Raw genomic sequence first — 18,505 nt, forward strand, 5'->3', positions numbered from 1 at the left:
ACTTGTGCGCTCTTGCACTCTCTCACTCTCTAATAAATAAATAAATAAGAATAAATGATTTGACAAAAAAAAAGAATGAACGGTTTCACTTCATAGGTGGCAAAAAGTGAAATCAAGATAAGGTAAATTTGCTCTATAGCAAGTAATAAGGAGCAAAGTGAGGACTAAAACACAGGACTTCACACACTTAGAGTTGAATTCTGAGACGTCCTGAACCCTCTCCCAGGGCTCCTCGACACCATATGTAACTAAATGTTAACTGGAGGAGCAGGACCTAAAAGAAGAGAACTCAAGGAAACCAAAATGCTGTGAGGCTAGGCAGAGGAACCAGCAAGTTATCCCAACATATGTTCTCCTTCCTGATCCTCCCACATCAAAGAAAATCAGGCTAAATATCAGAGAAAAACATTCCCACTGTCAGAATGATTGACTCTACTAATAATTTCTGACAGAGACATAGATTCCTCGCCAAAGAAAATGTAGCAATTTTGCTCAGTTGATTATTACCCAGCACAAAGTCTACGAAGGTTTTTCGGGTCAAAGCTAAAGTGCCCACAAACTAGTTTCCCTAGTTTTCTTCGGTTCCCGTCACAACTTGGGCTCCTCCAAATGCTTGCTCATCCAAATGAGGGCCGCTGGCCACAACAAAGACCCGGGTTCGAGTGTAAGTCTCACTTGCAGGAGGGAAAATTCAGAACAGTGATTCCTAGCAATATCACTGCAGAGTCACTGTGAAACTGGGATTCTGGGAAAGTTGCTTTGCTACAAAAGCTTCACCTCCCTATCCCAGCACGGTGACTGCTCTGCATTTCCGTGTGCCTCAGCTCGGGTTATTTCTCAAGAGTCAATCAGCGCCAAGAGGCATTAGCCAATTGCACTGTGAGTTAACGCGTCCCAGAGGCAGAGCCCTCAGCCCTGGTGGGGGAGAACGACCAGGTAACTGTTTTCAGACCTGACCTCTCTTACGACACCAAGTGCTGATAAGAATACAAACAACAGCGAAGACATAATTTTTATATCTCCTACAACACCTTCAACCCGGTGGAAACGCAAGATTTATTGGTTCAACTAAAGTGAAATAATTCTAATACTGCATCCACTAGGACTGCTCTGTACGGTACTAGGGAAGATCCTGTCTCGCCTCTCCCACACCTCTCCTGGTGGCAGGGGCTCAAACCCGAGGAGGACAAGGGCAGGTATCTGTAACCAGCCCGCACACACCAGCACCGTTCAGATGAACTCACAATGCACCTCACGTCATTGGCCCCTGGAGGTAGCAGGGAGGTTCAAGACTAGCACAGGGCAGTTCTCCGTCCCTCAGAGATGAACACACTGAGGCCCGAAGCTCATATGACTTCCCCATCCCCTGCTGTGGTAAAAGAATAATGACTGAGACTCAGTCGCCACACTTTGTGGCTATCCGTCTTTCAGATGACTGCTTAACATCGCCAAGTGTTCCTGGAAGTGTCAGTGAGGGCCTGGCCACATCAGTGCACAAGACCACACACTGCTCCTAGCTTTTATCCTTAAGCCAAATACTAATGGGAATCAAAATCTCCCACCCTGCAATGCTGCAGACAAAAAGCGACTGGTTTTCTTCTTCCTTCCACTTTCTTTATACCCGATACAACTACACAACTCACCACTCTACAGTTTTTCCCGAAGAGCCAGAAATCCGAGCTTTAAAGCAGGAATGGGCTGCTGAGGAAAAGACCTGTCCTACCAAGTTCACCCATCGCCTTAATGTCTCAAGATCATAGGGTACTTAAAGCCTAGGACTCAGGTCAAGGAGTAGAGCTAAGACACAGAAGACACCGAAGAGTTAATGTAGTCATTCTTACTCCACTTCTGCCCTAAAAACACAGAAAACAAAGCAAATTAAATCTGGTTCCCTTTCATATCACATTCCACAGAACTTCAAAGTGCAAAATAAACAGGTAAGAAAACACTATTGTTTTTGGAACCTTAAAGGGCATTAAAGTTTATCAGCAAAACCAGATCACAAGCCCAAAGGAAAAACTCCCTTGGTTCATTAAAGAAGTAAGAACTGAGCAACAAAACCAAACAGTTGTCTGACTGCATTACAGAACTTTTTGAAGTGACTGAATCATCATTTCTTAGGTGGTAAAGAGCAAACCATATACTTCCTCCAAAATTCCACTATGCGAGTGGAGGTCATCCCAACGAGCTTAACGGTCCGTGTTTGCCCTGCCAGCCATGCCTCAAGGGTCAGAGGTACAGCTCAGTACTGCTCCGTAACACTTACCACGTCTAACTGCTCTGCACCTAGCACCGGAGAAGCACCAGAGAATTCAGACAAGCCCCTGACCATCACTGAGACATAATTCTGGCCTCAGAAAGGGGACAGACATGCAGTGCTAGAAGTGTACTCATGGAAGATCAAAGCTTCTGAGCTCATAAACACTGACGACAGCCCTAAAAGCTGAAAAACGGGTGCGTAAATTCTGCATTTATTTACTTGTGTTGGGGGTAAAGACATTGAGTGAAGACTGATGCAAATTCTGTCACTGAAGACTTAGAGCCCATCTCTTCTGTGATGCACCAGGTAAGGCACCCTGCGAGCTTCAACCAGGAGAAAGCTAACATGCAGGAAACCAAGTTCAGTAAGCCAGGGAACAGGCTGAGGTATGCTGAGGTAAGAGCCTTGCTGAATACATTCTCACCCAAACACAAGGAGGGAAGATGGTGGGGGTGGGGTGAGGTCTGTTCAAACTTGACAGCTATGAACTCCCAGAGCCTCTTACCATAGTAGCTAAATGACTGTGCACATACATATAAGCTACCTTTCCAAGTACAAAAGGAGTTCACTATCCTCTGGTCAATTAATGGGAACTCCTTGGATTACAAATAAGGAGCAGCAGAAATAATCCCATATTCTTCACACATTAAGGGGAAGTCTTGACTTCCCTGCACATATCGCAGCTGGGGAAGGAGTCACATGGCCTCTCCCTTCCCGTCCTTATTTACTGATAGGATTTTTACCTTTGTCACTGAGCTCAGATGCCTACCCTTTCCATATTATAGTTCAGAAATCTCCATTTCCATCGTCATGCTGCTATGAGAGATAAGAAACACTGAATCTGTGCCGGGAAGCTTAACCTAAGTTAAGCCACAAAGGCTCCTTCTCTGGAGATTCCTAACGTGTAACCTTATTCAAAAGCACAAATCAAAGACCTGTCCCTGGGTCTCTAACCAGCCATTAAGGGAATATAAACACCCACTGGAAAATCTGCTTTCAAAACCTAGTCACAAAGGAGCTACTTTTTAAAAGTGAAGAAAGGTCCAAGTTTAATGGTAACACTGGGAAAAGTTTCTGACTTTTCTGATAACCTGTTGAAAGTGCAGAAGATGATGTGTGCTTCCAATGGAAAATTATACATTATCTAGGACCTCCCTTAGGTTACCTGATTTTGACTGTAAGGAAGTTATAGTACAACCCTTTAAGTTGTATATAAGTACAGCAATTTAAACTATTCTTTATCTATAAACATGTAAAATCTGCCAGGTCTGGTAATGGTTCACGTGACTTCCCTCTTCACTAGGGAAGAAACCAGTTTGGGTGCTGTTTACATATTCATTTTAATATCTGTGACCTATAAATGTGTCTGTCCTTTGGACCTTTCCTCTGAAACGGTTATAACATCTGCCAGGTTTCCTCATTATAAGCAAAATAAAATTTTCAATGTGTGTTTGTTTTATATTTCTATCAGTGTCACGATTTTACTTTTTTTTGAAAATTATCTTTCAACAAAGGCTAAAACCCATATCTCCCCAAACACCCCCCACCAAAAAATATCTGGGAACATGAAACCTGTAAATAATTACAAAGGGTTCAGAACATCCTGAAGGCCAGTCATTGGGGTCTGTATTCCCCGGGTTAATAAACCCTTCTTCAAAATGAATCACAGCAATAGCTTTAATATGACAAAGTATCCTATTATATGTAGAGTAAACCCAAGTCCCCTATGTTGCCTGGAGGTGAGAACTATTATCCATTACTGAAAATTGGGAAAAGCCTTATGATTATAACAAAATGGAATGAAATTCTGATCCAAGCTACACAATATGGATAAACCTTCAAAACATCATGCTAAAGGAATAAAACTAATCACAAAAGACCAGACACTACAGGATTCCATTTACATGAAGTGTTCTGAATAAGAAAATCTACAGACCAAAAAGCAGTTTGGGGGTCACCTAGGGCTGGGGGACTAGGAGGACATAAGGAAGTGACTGCAGAGACAAGGGGTCTCTTCTGAAAATGTTCTGAAATTGTGATAGTTGCACAACTCTGTGAACACAGTGAAAACCGATGAACTGGATGCTTTAAAAAAAGAAACAAAAAAAGGCATTATGACCCAGCAGTTCCATTTACGCTCACCACTGTTCTCTCAGCTAAGACCAACCACCTAAGATTCACAGGCTTTCTTTAAAAAACAGAAAAAAGCAAAAAAAAACCCAAAAAACAAAAAAACAAAAAACAAAAAAGCCTAAAGGCCTTTCTGAAAAAAAGTTGCCGTATGGGCCAAAAACAGCAGAAACTCTGCAGTTCCAGAAACAGAGAGCAAAGCTTTGGACTCCAAATGAAAGCAATCCTGAGTATCTGAAGATAACACAGAAATCCATAGAGCAATTATGTATAAACAAATGACAAAGCAGGTCATTATTGCCTAAAGGTATGTATTTTTTAAGAGTCCATAAACAGAACTACTAACTGCTAAAAGGATGAAATTAAAAAACAAACAAACAAACAAACAAACAAAAAACCACTTTCTCCCCTGGCAGCTCATAAACCGGTGCTCCAGCCACTACCAAGGATATGAGGAAAGGACAGCCGGTTCTGGGTGCTGTTCTGAGCCGACACTCATCACCACTCCTGGAGACTCACTGAACGTCTGTTACTCGTGTCCTACAGACAGCTGCGGTGCCCTGGAAAGTCTGTACTGGTGAGCAGAGGCTTCTACTCTAATGTGAGCTCTGTGCAACCTCTGGCATATGACTGAGCCTCTACGCAGCTGGATTTTGCTGATCTGCAAAAACAGATGCCATTGTTGTCATTCGACAAAAAGTTCACAAGACAAACAGACACCTCACGTAGCTACTCACAGGGTGGCTGTGACTGTTCAGTGCAGTCAGCGGGTAAGAGACTGACTGCAGATAATGAACACTTACTAAATATTTGATGAACCTGAATCTCTGATGATAAACGTTTTCCTTTCCTGCTCAGTGAGCAGCAAGGCAAAGTGAGCTTCGTCATGTCCCAAGTGAAGTCCCACAGGCAGAGCTGGGAGAGGCTCTAAGTGGTTTGCTTCCCCTGCCTACGTGTACTATCTTAAGTACTATCTTACAGATGCCGATGTTTAATAAGACAGAGGTAAGTCAACTCTCAGCCTCCAACTATCTAACTCAATCAGAAGGTTGCAAGCACCCTCTCACCTACAAAACAGGATTATATTGGTTACCTACTCCTGTTTACAGATCACAAGCCTGATTTCAGGCATCAGGATAGATTGTTGTTGATTACTATTGTTATGACTCTTGGGAAAGCACTTGAAATCACAAGTTTATCAAAAAGGGCTGGGTAGCTTACTCCTAGGCCTTCGTCCACCCTGGCTGCAATGCGGCTAGACAGGGAGCAGGCCCCTGGCAGCATTCTTATTTTTGGCTTCTAGAGTCCTTCCTACTAGAGTATGAAAACAGAATTTTCTATTTGCCTCAATTGTTTCAGTACCAGTAAGACTAGAACTCACGGTGGTTTCAAAAGAGAATACATCAGTCCTCTCTGCCAAAATGCATTTCAAAGGAATACATTTAAATGCTTTCAGAAAAAAAAAAGTCTCCCCAGGACAGAGCACAAAGTGTAAATATACTACAACAGCTGCTTCTGAACAGAGAACCTAGGTTGCTCTCTTTCCATCAAATGTTTATTAATAGTTAGAGACGAGATAAATAAGAACACAGTAGGCTTTTACTCTCCGGGGAAATTACAGAAAGGGAAGGACATTTCACACTTTAAAAGTGCCTACCCTACTTCAGGACAGAGTTCTCAATGCTGTCTTCCTACATCTAATGTGCAGGTAACAGAAATCTAAGATTCGCTGCTCAAAAGCTAAAAGCACAAGTTACACATTAAGAAAACCCTGTGGGAGTATAAATTGGTACAACCACTTGGGAAACCCATCTGGCAGCAGGCCTCACGACCTGGCAATGCTATGTTTACCCAAAGACATATTCAAGAACGTAGCAGTGTCACTGAAAACAGCCAACAACTAGAAACACAAATGTTCATCAACTATAGAAGGAACAAACTGCGGTATTTTTTTTTAACTGCGGTATTTTATACATGTAAAACCACACAGCTATGATTTTTAAAACTTTTGCTACATAATAGCATGGCTGAATCTCACAGATTCGGCAAAAAGGACACTCGAAATACAACATATTGTATGTTTCCATTTATATGAGGTTCAAAAATCAGCAAAACGAAGCTAAAGTGAGAAGGATAACCCTGGTGGGTCCAAATGGGAGGGAAGGAAGAACTTGCTGCGAGGCTGGACATTCTTAGTATCTGGGCAGCGAGCACAGCGTAACCACATGCAAATATTACTGAGCTGTATAATTAAGATTCCTGCCTCTACTGTACGCAAGTTCCTTCTCAAAAAAGAAAACTACCTTTTTTTTTTTTTAATTCAAAAGTGATTTATCCACTGCCAGCAATAACAGGCCATATAAACAGCAGTATGCCAGAAAAACGAACCAGGATAAAGACTGTTCTGCAGTTCCTGCCTATACAACCGGCAAGATACTCATTCAATTTCATCAAACATTGACAGTTTCCCCATTTCACGACAAAAAGCTCATGCAGCTGTATTATATCAAGTCAAAACGCACTATTGGGTTAAAAGTGCAACTTACTAGGTAAGATGTGATCATTTTAAATCTGCATGCACCTAGTAACAAAATCTCAAAATACATACAACAAAGTCTACTAGAACTACAAGGAGAAATAAATAATTGAGAAAGTGTTTAAGATGGGAAGAGGCACCCGACAAAACACTCCATATACAATGAGAAGGACACTTACCCTCAGGAGTAATCAGGGAAATGCATATGGGAATCAATTAGATTTTACCCTCCCAGAATGGCAAAAAGTATAAAAAGCTTTGTAAGTACCAAGTCTGTCAAACTGCATAGAAACAAGAACTCTCATACACTGTTGCTAGGAGTATAAACTGCATCCCCTTCTTCTGCAAAGTTTGGCGTTATCAAGTGAAGGTACAATGCAGCCATTCTACTCCCAGGAGGAAATCCCAGAAAAACTTTGTCATGTACAAAAAGTTCACTACGTTCAAAAGAGCCCCAAACTGGAAACCACCTAAGTGCCCACCATCATGCACTGGATAAACCGTGGTAGTCGTACAGTGAGGCGCTGGGCAACAATGAAAATGAATGAACTAGAAACTCCAATAACTACATGTAACAACACAGATGAGTCTCACAAATACTCAGCAACATAAGGAAATCACCAAAAAATACATATACACAGATTTACAGCAAGTTAAAAAATAAACAAAACTAAACTCAGGGACATATATGTAAGTGGTAACTTTTTTTTTTGGTAACACAGCAAGAGATTAATTATTACAAAAATCAGGATAGTTATCCCTAGAGGGGAGGAAAGGAGCTATAATCAGGGTGAGGCACATGGGACTGGGAGTAAATACTCTTATTTCTTAACCTGGGGATAGCTGTATGACTGTTTTATCTTTATTCTTTAAAATACAGATATGTGTTTATATAGCTCTCTATATGTCTAACAAATTTCATATGAAAACATTTTTAATTAAAAAGGAGGGCAAGCCCTTCTCCTTGCCTTTGCTGTCCCTACCAAATAAAACATGAACGTAACAGCTCAAGCTCAGGGCAGCTATCCTGGACCAGGAGGGGACACACCATGTTTGGTAGAACCTCCTCAAAGACCTAGGAACGGCCAGAGCAGCCAAGAAGGGTCTACTCTGGCTTTCTCTTACTTTAGAGAAATTCATTTCCACCTTTAAAAATCTCTATTACTTTAGTTGTTCTTTTATAGGCAGCCAAACCTAACCCTCCCGGATATGTCAGTGATCTGGACAAAGGGAATGCTTTCTACAATTAAAGCTGTCCAACAATGGAAAGAACTCCATGAGAAAGCACTCTGCACGCACCCCTGGCAGGGCACCATGGAAAGGATTTCCACACAGCAAGGGAAGCTGGACTGCAGGATTTCTCAATGCCCTTCAGGCAATTAAGATTCTAAGGCTACTCCTGGAAAAAAGCAGCTCCCGCCTTGCCAAAGCTGCGGCAACATTTTGCCTCTGAATCTATCCTTCTCTTATCAGTGAGAACATTCCTTTTCTGTAACATTCTGTGTTCTATCCCTTCTTCAAGACTGCTAACAAGCTATCTTCTCGCTTGTGCCTCTCAGAATGAACTTGACCTCAACTTGAGCATGCTGGCTATCCTCCCCTGGCTCCTCCAGATCTCTCTATCCAACCTTCTCCACCTCCCTGTGCCTCACAGGACCGCCCTCTATGAATTAAACCTCCCAGGCTCCTTTCCTTATCCTCTGGTTTCCAGCTGGGTTTGGCCGAGGAAAGGCTCCATCGTGAGATCAGAGGGTGCGCAAAGGAAGGGTCTGAGGTATGTATTCCCCCAATTCCCTTCCTGCTACAGTACCGGTTGGCAATGGCAGCATTCCTACAGGTTACCCTCTCCTCCAGCTAAACTTTCAAGGTTCCAAAAGCTACTCTCTCTTTGCCCACTCAGGCCTAAGAATGATGATGACTCTTAATCCTGAGGCGTTTCACCAACCCCTATGGGTCTCCTTAACTCTGCCCAGCTTTGTAAACAGTCCTTTCTTCTCCTCAATCACACTATCGGAGGGTGCCAGGAGATAGCAGATATATCCAACCCTTCTTCAGCCTGCACCATTCCATCTTCCCAGATGCCTGTTTCCCCTTACCCCCAACATGGTTTTCCTCTCAGTAGTTGCGTTCTATACGTTTCCACATACAGACTGAGTCACTCTAAATCAATTCCCTATGGAAAATTCTTAATCCCAAAATGATTCCCAGGTTTGCCACCAATGTGTACAAACTGTATGTTTGGGCAGAGCCTAATTAAGAAAGCAAACAGCACTAAAAATTCCTGACACACAGACTGCAAAGCCAAGCCAAATACTGGGATTTGGCATTTATCTATTATTTATCATCACCCCTCCTTCCTTTAGACCAATGGCTGGAGGAATTATCGAACTTGTTATTATAGTTTTGCTTTACCAGTAAGACTGGAACAATGCCAAACACGGTGCTCATCTTACAAGGGCCATTCAAATGGTCAACAAAATTTTAAAGGTCCTACCAGCCCTAATGAATTTTCCCTTTTTTTCCTAGACAATCCTACAAACAAGACACCAGATTCAAAGTCGATCTTTTGGCTTATGGCTCAAATCCGACCTGACATTCAGAAAGAAAGCATGCCTGAGAGAGCTTCAAGGCTCAAAAGATAAAAGCTCTGCGATGTGGAAAGATTCCATTTTGAACCCAAAAAACAAAACCAAGACAGGTTTACTGTTTCCAAATCAAGAGTGCTTCAGAAATGTTGTGAAGGAAAGCATTTCTCAAGATTTTACTGTATTACAGAAGACTGTGCTGTATACAGTCAAATACACACATTCCAAAGCAGGACTTGGTCCATGGACAGAATAACCCGAACGAGCACTGGAACAGACCCACTGAACTCTTAAGAAAAGGCCCCATCTCTCACCCACATGAATGCCAGGGCTACACAGACGCTATTACCTGTGTTAAGGAACCCTAGACCAGGGTTTCTCAACCCAAGCGTTACCGACATTTTAGGCCGCATAGTTCTTGGTGGTGGAGTGCTGTGTGCATAGTAGGGCCTATAGTTGCATTCCTGACCTCTAGCACTCAGTAGGACAACCAAAAATGCCTCCAGACATTGCCAAACGTTCCTGGGGAGCAAAATCACAGCCGAGAACCTTGGCCCCAGATAAACTAGCACTCCACCTCCGCCCAGCACTGCCATGGCATGAGTCAGTCACCGGATGAGAAAAGAGAAAAGCCACCCAAAGGAGCAGACTTACTCTTTTCTTAAAAGCTCTAAGTATTTGACAACTTACAAAGTGACACCATACCCTAGCACCAGGGAGGAGGAGAATGTGGGTGAAAAGAATGTGGGCAAAGTGGAGAGAAACTGCTAAAAAAAAAAAAAAAAAATCCGGATTTGAAATCCTTCTGAAAGCATCGCAGGTCTCAGATGAATACCCTTACCCCTTTCATTCTCTTCGAGACACAGGTGGAAAGTACTACAGTTCATGACATAAGTGAGCAAACGGAAAAACTCAGGCAAACCATCCTTATCAAACGAGGGCAAAGTGTAGGGCAGGAAGGCACGGCAGATGGACGGCCGCAGCCCTGCGGTATGGAGCAGGACAAGGCTTATCAGCTCCGGACTCTGGTTCATCCTCATGCTTTCGTGCCACAGGATACTGTTCACATAAGCAGTTTCCAACACTATCAAACCTGCCGCCCTCTTGTTAGAACAAATATTTCGTATGCCCCTTTTATGGTTCTGAAACGAAATTCAAAGACTACCTGTGCGAACGTAACTTTTAAAAATCTCGGCATAATGCCCTAACTGCTAAGGTAGGAGAAAATAAATCAGAAGATCTGTTTAACGTATCATGTATTTCCAGACAGGACCATACTAGAAAACAAAAGCACCCCCACATGGGTTTCCAAAGTGCCCCCCTCAGAGGATGGAGCTATGCTGCCCCCTTGCCCCACACGAACCCCTGTCCCGTCACTCAAAGAGCTCAGCAACCTCTGTCCACGTGCGCAGTGTGGTCCGAGGCAGCATCACAAAGCAGAACAGGGGGCGCCTGGGTGGCTCAGTGGTTAGGTGTCTCTGCCTTTGGCTCAGGTCATGATCCCAGGGTCCTGGGATCCAGCCCCACTTCGGGCTCCCTGCTCGGCGGGAAGCCTGCTTCTCCCTCTCCCACTCCCTCTGTTTGTGCTCCCTCTCTTGCTGTGTCTTCTGTCAAATAAATAAATAAAATCTTGGGGCGCCTGGGTGGCTCAGTGGGTTAAAGCCTCTGCCTTTGGCTCAGGTCATGATCCCAGGGTCCTGGGATCAAGCCCCACATCAGGCTGTCTGCTCAGCAGGGAGCCTGCTTCCCTTCCTCTGTCTACTTGTGATCTCTGTCAAATAAATCAAATAAATAAATAAAATCTTAAAAAAAAAAAAAAAGGCAGAACAGAAGGAAGGATTTGACATCAGACTAGCTGGAGTTCAAATGGGGCTCCGCCAGCTCATGGCGGCAGTACCGTCCCTGGTTTTTCACCTACAAGAGAAGGATGCCGGCATATTTTTCAAAGGGTTTTTGTGAAAATTCAATGAACATGGAGAGTATCTGTTTCCGCACCTAATATGTAAGACGTGCTCAATAAATGTTAGCTACCAGCAGTACATTATTATTCCTGGGTCCACCTTGGATTGCGAACCCGCTTATGCCCATCTTATTCCCCCAGCAGAAAGGATGGATGACGGGCTATCCATTCATCAGAGATGCTCTAAAAAGGATTCACATACAATCTAAGTGAAAAGTTGCATCACACGGTCTCCAAGATTGCTTCTACTTCTGTGGCTCTACAACATGCTGCTTGGCATGGAGGCTATTTTTTTTTTATTACCTAGGGTCCTTTCTTCCCAGTTAGAGGGCCCAGAACATGTCTTCCACTTCACACAAAGTAGCTAAAGAATGCAGATAATGACCGTTTACTGCCCTCATCAAGAACCCGGCCCTGGCCACTGGTGCTTTACCATTTGGCCTCAAGAACACAGCACAGGCAAAGGAGGAATGACAGCTTTCCCAGAGAAAGCACCTCAAGGAACATGTACAGTATCCTCAGAGAGTTAGGATTCTCAAGAGCCAGTCACTGTCCGTGTGAATGTATTCCTTACACCAACAAGCAAATGAACATCCTCAATACTCTAGCTTAGCAAATGAGGAAATGAAAACTAATGGTCATGGCCAGAGTAATGCTTCAAAACAAAACGGATGCCCAAGTTAACATCCTGAATAAAGAAGCCCTGACTGGCCACACCTTTCAAGAGAGCACATGGGCCCAAGAAGTCACAAGCTCATCTCTGGCCATGAAGGTGCAGCCTACTTACACAAGGAAATCTTAATTTCCATCAACATACTTATCTGTCTGTAAGAGGAAAAACAAACTGCCAATCGTTACAAATCATTCTGCATTAACCCTCTAAGGTGTTTATTTCTGTAGTGTAATCACTGGGGGGTTGATTCCTTTTGCTTATGTATAGCTCCCAATTTTTCTAATACATGGCTCCTGCAATAAGAATTTAAAATCGCATAGTAAATAAGGATTATCTACTGACAATCCATGAAATTTAAAGCAAGAAGCTACTTTAAGTGAACTCTTTATCAGGATCTTTGAATAAGCCAAGTACTTACCTCGGTCTCTAAAACCATCCTTGGTCTCTGCCTCAAACCAGCACTAATCAGCACTTAATTTCCTTCTTTATCCCTCCCACAGACCTTATAGGTTTTGCCACTACAGAAAGTCAGCACTGGGTATTTAAAAAACAAAAACAAAAAAACCTCACTGCTAGGTTGTTGTTGTTGTTTTTTTTTTTTTGCCAATTTCCCAGTGAGAGCTACCAGCTCTCTGGGATAGTGAGATAAACAGAGGGAGATGAATTCTGAAATCAGTGTTTTTGCACAAAGACACATCAGACTCAGAGAAGTAGCTTATTAAAAACAAAATGCTGTTTTTCAAGATAGCTATTAGAAAGCCACAGGCTCCCCACAATACCCCCAAAAAAGAGCCTCTATGGAATCATAAATGTCCCAAGAATAAAAGCCCATTTTGGGAAACACTCGTTTTGCAATGCTATTCTCCCTGCTGGGGGGTGGGGGTGGGGTGGGGGAGAAAGAGGCACAGAAATCTCCAGAGGAAAAAACAGACTCTACCAAAGCAGGGATATTCCTCAGCCCAACAGAAAAACTTAAATTCAAATTAGTTAACTCGACAAGCATGTGTTAAGCACTTAGTATAGACAGAGCACTATGACAGCTGTTTATTCATCTTTAAACATGTAAGACATGATTATCTGTTTTCTGAGGAATCTTAAGTCTAGTCTGAGAGACAAACGCTTATCAACGAGTACACGGCAGACGCAGGCAAAACTGAATACAAGTTTTAAAACCGTTCTGGGAGTATGGGAAGGGAGAGATTAAAATCAACTACAAGAATTCTGTAAAAGAGTCTTCGTATCATTAAATACAAACATATTCGTATATGTAACTCAGGCATTTATCCATCCCAACCAGCACACCCGAACTAAAAGGGGAGCAGAAATGCTCAGCTACCAAAAGCAAGCACCAGAAGCGAGATCCACACACTCAGATCCTTTCGACTAAAAATAAAACTTAAGGGACAAGTGCCTTATAACAAGGAGGATGTTTGGGAAAGACTCACCAACATCAGAAGGTCCGTACTCGGCATCTTCCTCCCCCAGCCCTCCTCTCGGCGCCTCCCCTCTGCAAAAGGGAACCAGGTTTGTTTACTTCTCAAGCTTTAAACTGTCGCCTCGGCCCGCCTCGAGTCGCAGGAGCAGTCAAGAAATGGTTCTCTCCCTCCTTTGAGAGCTCCGATTTCACTCGTAGCTAGGACACTCCACCCCCCCAGCACCCAAGCCAGCGAATCACAACCCTGCTGGCACTGTGCTTCCCTCCCACAGCTGACCGAACGAATCCAGACCCAGCCTCCCACCCAGCAAGCCCCCCAGGTAGACACCCGGGGAAACGCCCAGCCCGCCCCCGACCCGGCCCCGGGGCCCGGGAGCCCAGCCCACCAGCGCAGCTGGGAGGAGGGTCGGACGCCGCGGGCAGCTCAGCTCAGCCCAGCTCAGCTCAGCCCAGCCCAGCGTCCAGCCTCGGGAGTCCCGCTGGCCTCGCCGCCGACTCCATCGCTCCCAGCCCGGAGCCCTTCCTCTCTAAGGAAGGATCGGCAGATCTCGGCGGCCCCGGTCCGCTCCCACCTCCGCGGGACGGGGGCTCCCTCTCGCCCCCCCCACTCCCAGCTCCCTCAGAACTAGGGGCTCGGCACGCCCACACTCAGCCCGCGCCCCTCGGTCAGCCGGGCCCTCCTTCCTCCTCTTCACGCCCCTGCCCGCCCACCCTGGAGCCCTCCGCCCCAGCTCGACCCTCCCTTTTCCGGAGCCGCAGCGGCCCCCTGCACTCCCCTGCCCGGAGTCCGCCGCCCCGCTCCTTCCCTCAGCCGCTCCCTCCCGCCCGCCCTGCTCCTCCTCACCACGCGACCGACTTGCCGGCGGCGGAGCGCGGGCTCCCCCTGCAGCCGCCGCCGCCGCCGAGATTGGAGGGCCGACCGCCGGCGGACCCGCCCCTCCCCGCCCGGAAATGGCTCCCCAGTCCCGGCGTGCGCGACCCTGGCATCGGGCGCGCGCACGTTCCGGCCTGGGGACAGGGGGTGGGGGCGAGGCCCGCCTCCCCTCCGGGCCTGACGGTGCGTGCGCGCCGCCTGCTGGCCAGGCAGGGACCGGCATCTCGGCGGGCCCTGAGGGACGATGGAACCTGGCGACAGACCATCACCAGCTTCTCCCTCAGGTCGCCTTTTGTAAAAACCAACTTACTGGTCACATTTGGTCACTTGAAGCCCTTGAGAGAGTCAGCTTGCCGAGCACTGCACCAACTGACCCAAAGCAACCGCTCAAAATGAGTCCCTAGAAAGACCTTTGGAATTTTAATAGGTGTCTCAGAGGTTTGCACCCTTTCCTTCCAGGAGATTTCCTTGAGGTCAATAATGCCTGAAGAAAAGCTACATGAAAACTCCCTAAAAGGAATTACCCTCCCCATGCTCCCCTCCCCCCATAAACATGAAGAACAGAGACCAGGTACTGGGCAAAAATACGTTACCAATATTACTTTATTTTCATGAGCAATGTTGGGAAGCGTCTAATACTGAAGTGAGAGTGCCCACCAGGACCACAAACGTCACTCTTCATTTCCAGATGAAATAGCTCTATCTCAAATATGTTTTTCATGACTTGCCCAGGACACTAACTCAGCAGGAGCAAAGATAGGGTAGTCTCAGGTAACTGACCAGTGATCAGCATGCGGTATTTTTTTCAACAGATTTAAAAAATGACACCTAGATGGAATCTTGAAATCTTAACAAAAATGACATGAATGAGGGTACCCAATTCCAACCCCTGGCAAATGTTGTCAGGACACTAACCCAGAGTGTCACCGCTGCCCCTGGTACCCTCAACCAGGGCTCTCGGGATGGAATCCCTTGTTAGAACAGCTGGCCTCCTCTGCACACCCTCTCAGCACTTCCCAACCTCGCCGCCAGAGTGGTGAAAACTCTGAAAGGGTCAGGCGGGTTATCTCTGCACTTCTTCACCGTCAGCCCCACCCCATCGGAAATCCCAGACGTCTCTGCCATTCAGAGCTTCTGAATCAGTCACTGACACTCCCAAACCCTTACTCCCTTGCTGCTATCTCCCCGCAGACATCCATTCTCAGTGTGGAAGGGCCAGAAAATGTTCTGGGCCCTTCAGCCAATGTCAAATCATCAAGAGTCACTTTGCGACTCCAGGCATGATCTCCCCACTCCCCACTCCCCACTTCCACCCCTCTCCTTTATTTCTTCTTCGATCCTAGGATCTGCTCTCCCTCACCTCCTTCTTAGCTGCTACCTCTCATCCTTTCATCTAAAATCTCTATGCCAGCTGACTGAAGGACCGGGGTCTATCTCTGATCCCTCCCTACACTTCTGCAGTACAATTTCGCTGTTCCTTAAAATGCAGCAGGCCGTCCTGTCATTCTTCCCAGATGAACCAACCAATTCAACATTATTGACTAATCCTTATTGCAGTGGAGTAAAAGTTTGTCTCTGCCCCTTCCCGCCCCTCCCCCCCCACCCAGAATTCATATGTTGAAGCCCTAACCCCCAATGTGGTGGTGGGGTCTCTGGAAAGTCATTGGGTTTTGATGAGATCCTGAGGGCAGAGCTCCCATAATAGGATTAGTGTCCGTACCAGAAAAGGAAGAGGCCGAAGCCCTCTCTGGCTCTCTCTCTCCAGTCACGCACAAAAAGGAAGTCATGTGAGCACGCGCAATGAAGTGGCCCTTTGCAGGACAGAAAAGAGGATCCTCACCGAAACCCAAACCTGCCAACACCTTTATCTTATATTTTGTTGTGACAGCCCGAGCTGACTAAGTAACTAACTTTGCCAAGAACTAAACTAGGTACCTTTACAACCAAGACTCTCTTTAGGTCCTGACTTGCCCAGATCAGCTGACTCTCATTACCTCCCAACTTGCAGATTAGGACACCAAGGCCCAGAGAAGGTGAATGATCACTCCAAAGACACACAGAAGAAGGGGATAGAGTTTTTGGATAGAAAGCTAAGGCTTTAGATTTTGGAGGGAGAGCCTAAAATATGCTGGTTGATTTATTAAATTCAAAGGTTTGAGGTGGAGGAAACTTCCACTCTTGGCCAGCTCAACCCCACTGCAGATGTGTGAGTAAACCAAGGCCCAGAAAGGAACATGACTCTTGGCTGTTCCTGGCAGAGCCCAGAGTTTGTGTGTATGTGTGTGTGTGCATGAGAGAGAGACAGGGAGAGAGATTCAGAGACAGAGACAGAGAGACACTCAAGGCCCCCGGCTCCTCTGCCCCACGTTCCCTCGCCCCCTAACAACAGAATAACATCAGGGATTACATGAGAAGCATCAAGTAGACAGTGGCCAGGGATAAAAGGAGCATGGGGATTAAGGGAGATAATTTCAGCTTTCACAGGGGAATCACATTATACTAAAACAGAACAAAATCCCCACAGCCTCTCGGTCTTATGTGTCCTAGCTATATCAGTGGGCCCTTGGGAGAAAGCTAGAGAGAGAACAAAGGAGATAGAAAAGAGAGAATTATAATGCAGTGCAGAGGGAAGAGGGATATGGAAAAGCAAGAAGCATTGGCTAAGGAGAGGATACAAGCAAATCTCCTTCCCCTCTCCCCCCATCAGACTCTCTCACAGTGGGGGCTTCAGAAGCACGGGTTGAGCTGGCTGGTGGGAGGCAGAGGTGGAGTTCCCTGGAGCTTCCGAACCCAGAGTGTGGTTTCCCCAGGAGCACCACTGGCGTCACTGGGACGCTTGCTAGAAATGCAGGTTCTTGGAGCCCCACTCCAGATGATGAATCTGAATCTACATTTCAACAAGCCCCCCAGGGTAACAGACATGCACCCTAAAGTCTGACAGGTATTTCCTGGACACCCTGCTTGCAGAGGAAACACAGTGTTTGTTTGGGATGGTGTGGGGAGATCGATGAATATTTGGGGGGCAAGGGGAACTAATGCTCCCAAGTCAGCCGTCGGTGGCATCATGGTGCCTTCCCGGATAACAAAAGTACTGGGAGCGATTGGAAATACCCATGGGGAACCAGTGAGGGACTGGAATTTGTGCTGATGACAGAGGGCTTGGGGTAGCAGGGGCCACAATGAGAAGAAATATAGTCTGGGATTTTTTTTTTTTCCCTACATGGCGTCGTCGTCTTTTTTATTTTTTTAATTTTTTTTTCAAGATTTTATTTTTATTTAACAGACAGAGATCACAAGCAGGCAGAAAGCCAGAGAGAGAGAGGAGGAAGCAGGGTCCCTGCTGAGCAGACAGCCGGATACGGATACGCGGATCCATCCCAGGACCCTGGGACCATGACCTGAGCCGAAGGCAGAGGCTTTAACCCACTGAGCCACCCAGGTGCCCCGCCTACATGGCTTCTTTTAAAACAATTCGTGCCAGCAAATTGGGCTTTGCTTAAAATGGCAGCTCTCCATGGCCAAGTTAGTGACACCCCTCCCCCCATTCAGGAGCACACACGCCCCACTCTAAAAAGCAGGAACATACTACCCACACCTCCGTTCTTGTCCCTGACACCTCCCCACCCAACTGGGGGCCTTCTGTGGAAGCTCACCTCAAGATAGGGCTATGGGCAGATGTCCTTGCAGCTTCTGAACCCCTCCTGGAAAGGAGTGGCCTGCAGGAAAGCCCCCATGCAGGACCTCTGATCACGGAGCCTAAAATGCCCTCCCCATGGAGAGGTGGGAAACCAGCCACCAGCAGCAGGTTGGAATGACACAACAAGACCGGCCTTGAGAAGGTAAGCTAAGGGCCGGCCAGACACAGGGGGCAACTGACATAGGGAGCAGGTGCCCAGATTGTGCCATCCTGGGATAGACAGGAAGGTCCACTGGGTCACTGAGCTCCATGTCCCAGGTGCCAGTTCAGCCAAAAGTCAGAATGGCCAAAACCCCCCAAGAAATAAGTCATTTCCCAAGGAAGCCGGCTTTTCCTGAGGAAGCCACCCATCGCT

General features: G+C 46.1%; 1 protein-coding gene across 2 annotated transcripts in view; it reads right to left on the minus strand.

Annotated features, from left to right (window-relative positions):
- SGPL1 (sphingosine-1-phosphate lyase 1) overlaps positions 1-14,429 on the minus strand; it is a 52,554-nt gene extending 38,125 nt beyond the window's left edge. Inside the window, exons 1-2 of one of the 2 annotated variants that reach the window (XM_080822671.1) lie at positions 14,424-14,429; positions 13,590-13,651 (exon numbers count right to left, since the gene is read on the minus strand). In XM_080822671.1, coding sequence (XP_080678797.1) covers positions 13,590-13,616 — 27 coding nt within the window. In that variant the 5' untranslated portion in view covers positions 13,617-13,651; positions 14,424-14,429. Of the gene's footprint in view, positions 1-13,589; positions 13,709-14,423 lie in introns of those variants that run through there. The other variant, XM_080822672.1, reaches the window with a different exon arrangement.
- Positions 14,430-18,505: the final 4,076 nt, after the last annotated feature.

Source organism: Martes martes (genome assembly GCF_963455335.1).
Source record: "Martes martes genome assembly, chromosome: 14".
Classification (NCBI taxonomy): Eukaryota; Metazoa; Chordata; class Mammalia; order Carnivora; family Mustelidae; genus Martes; species Martes martes.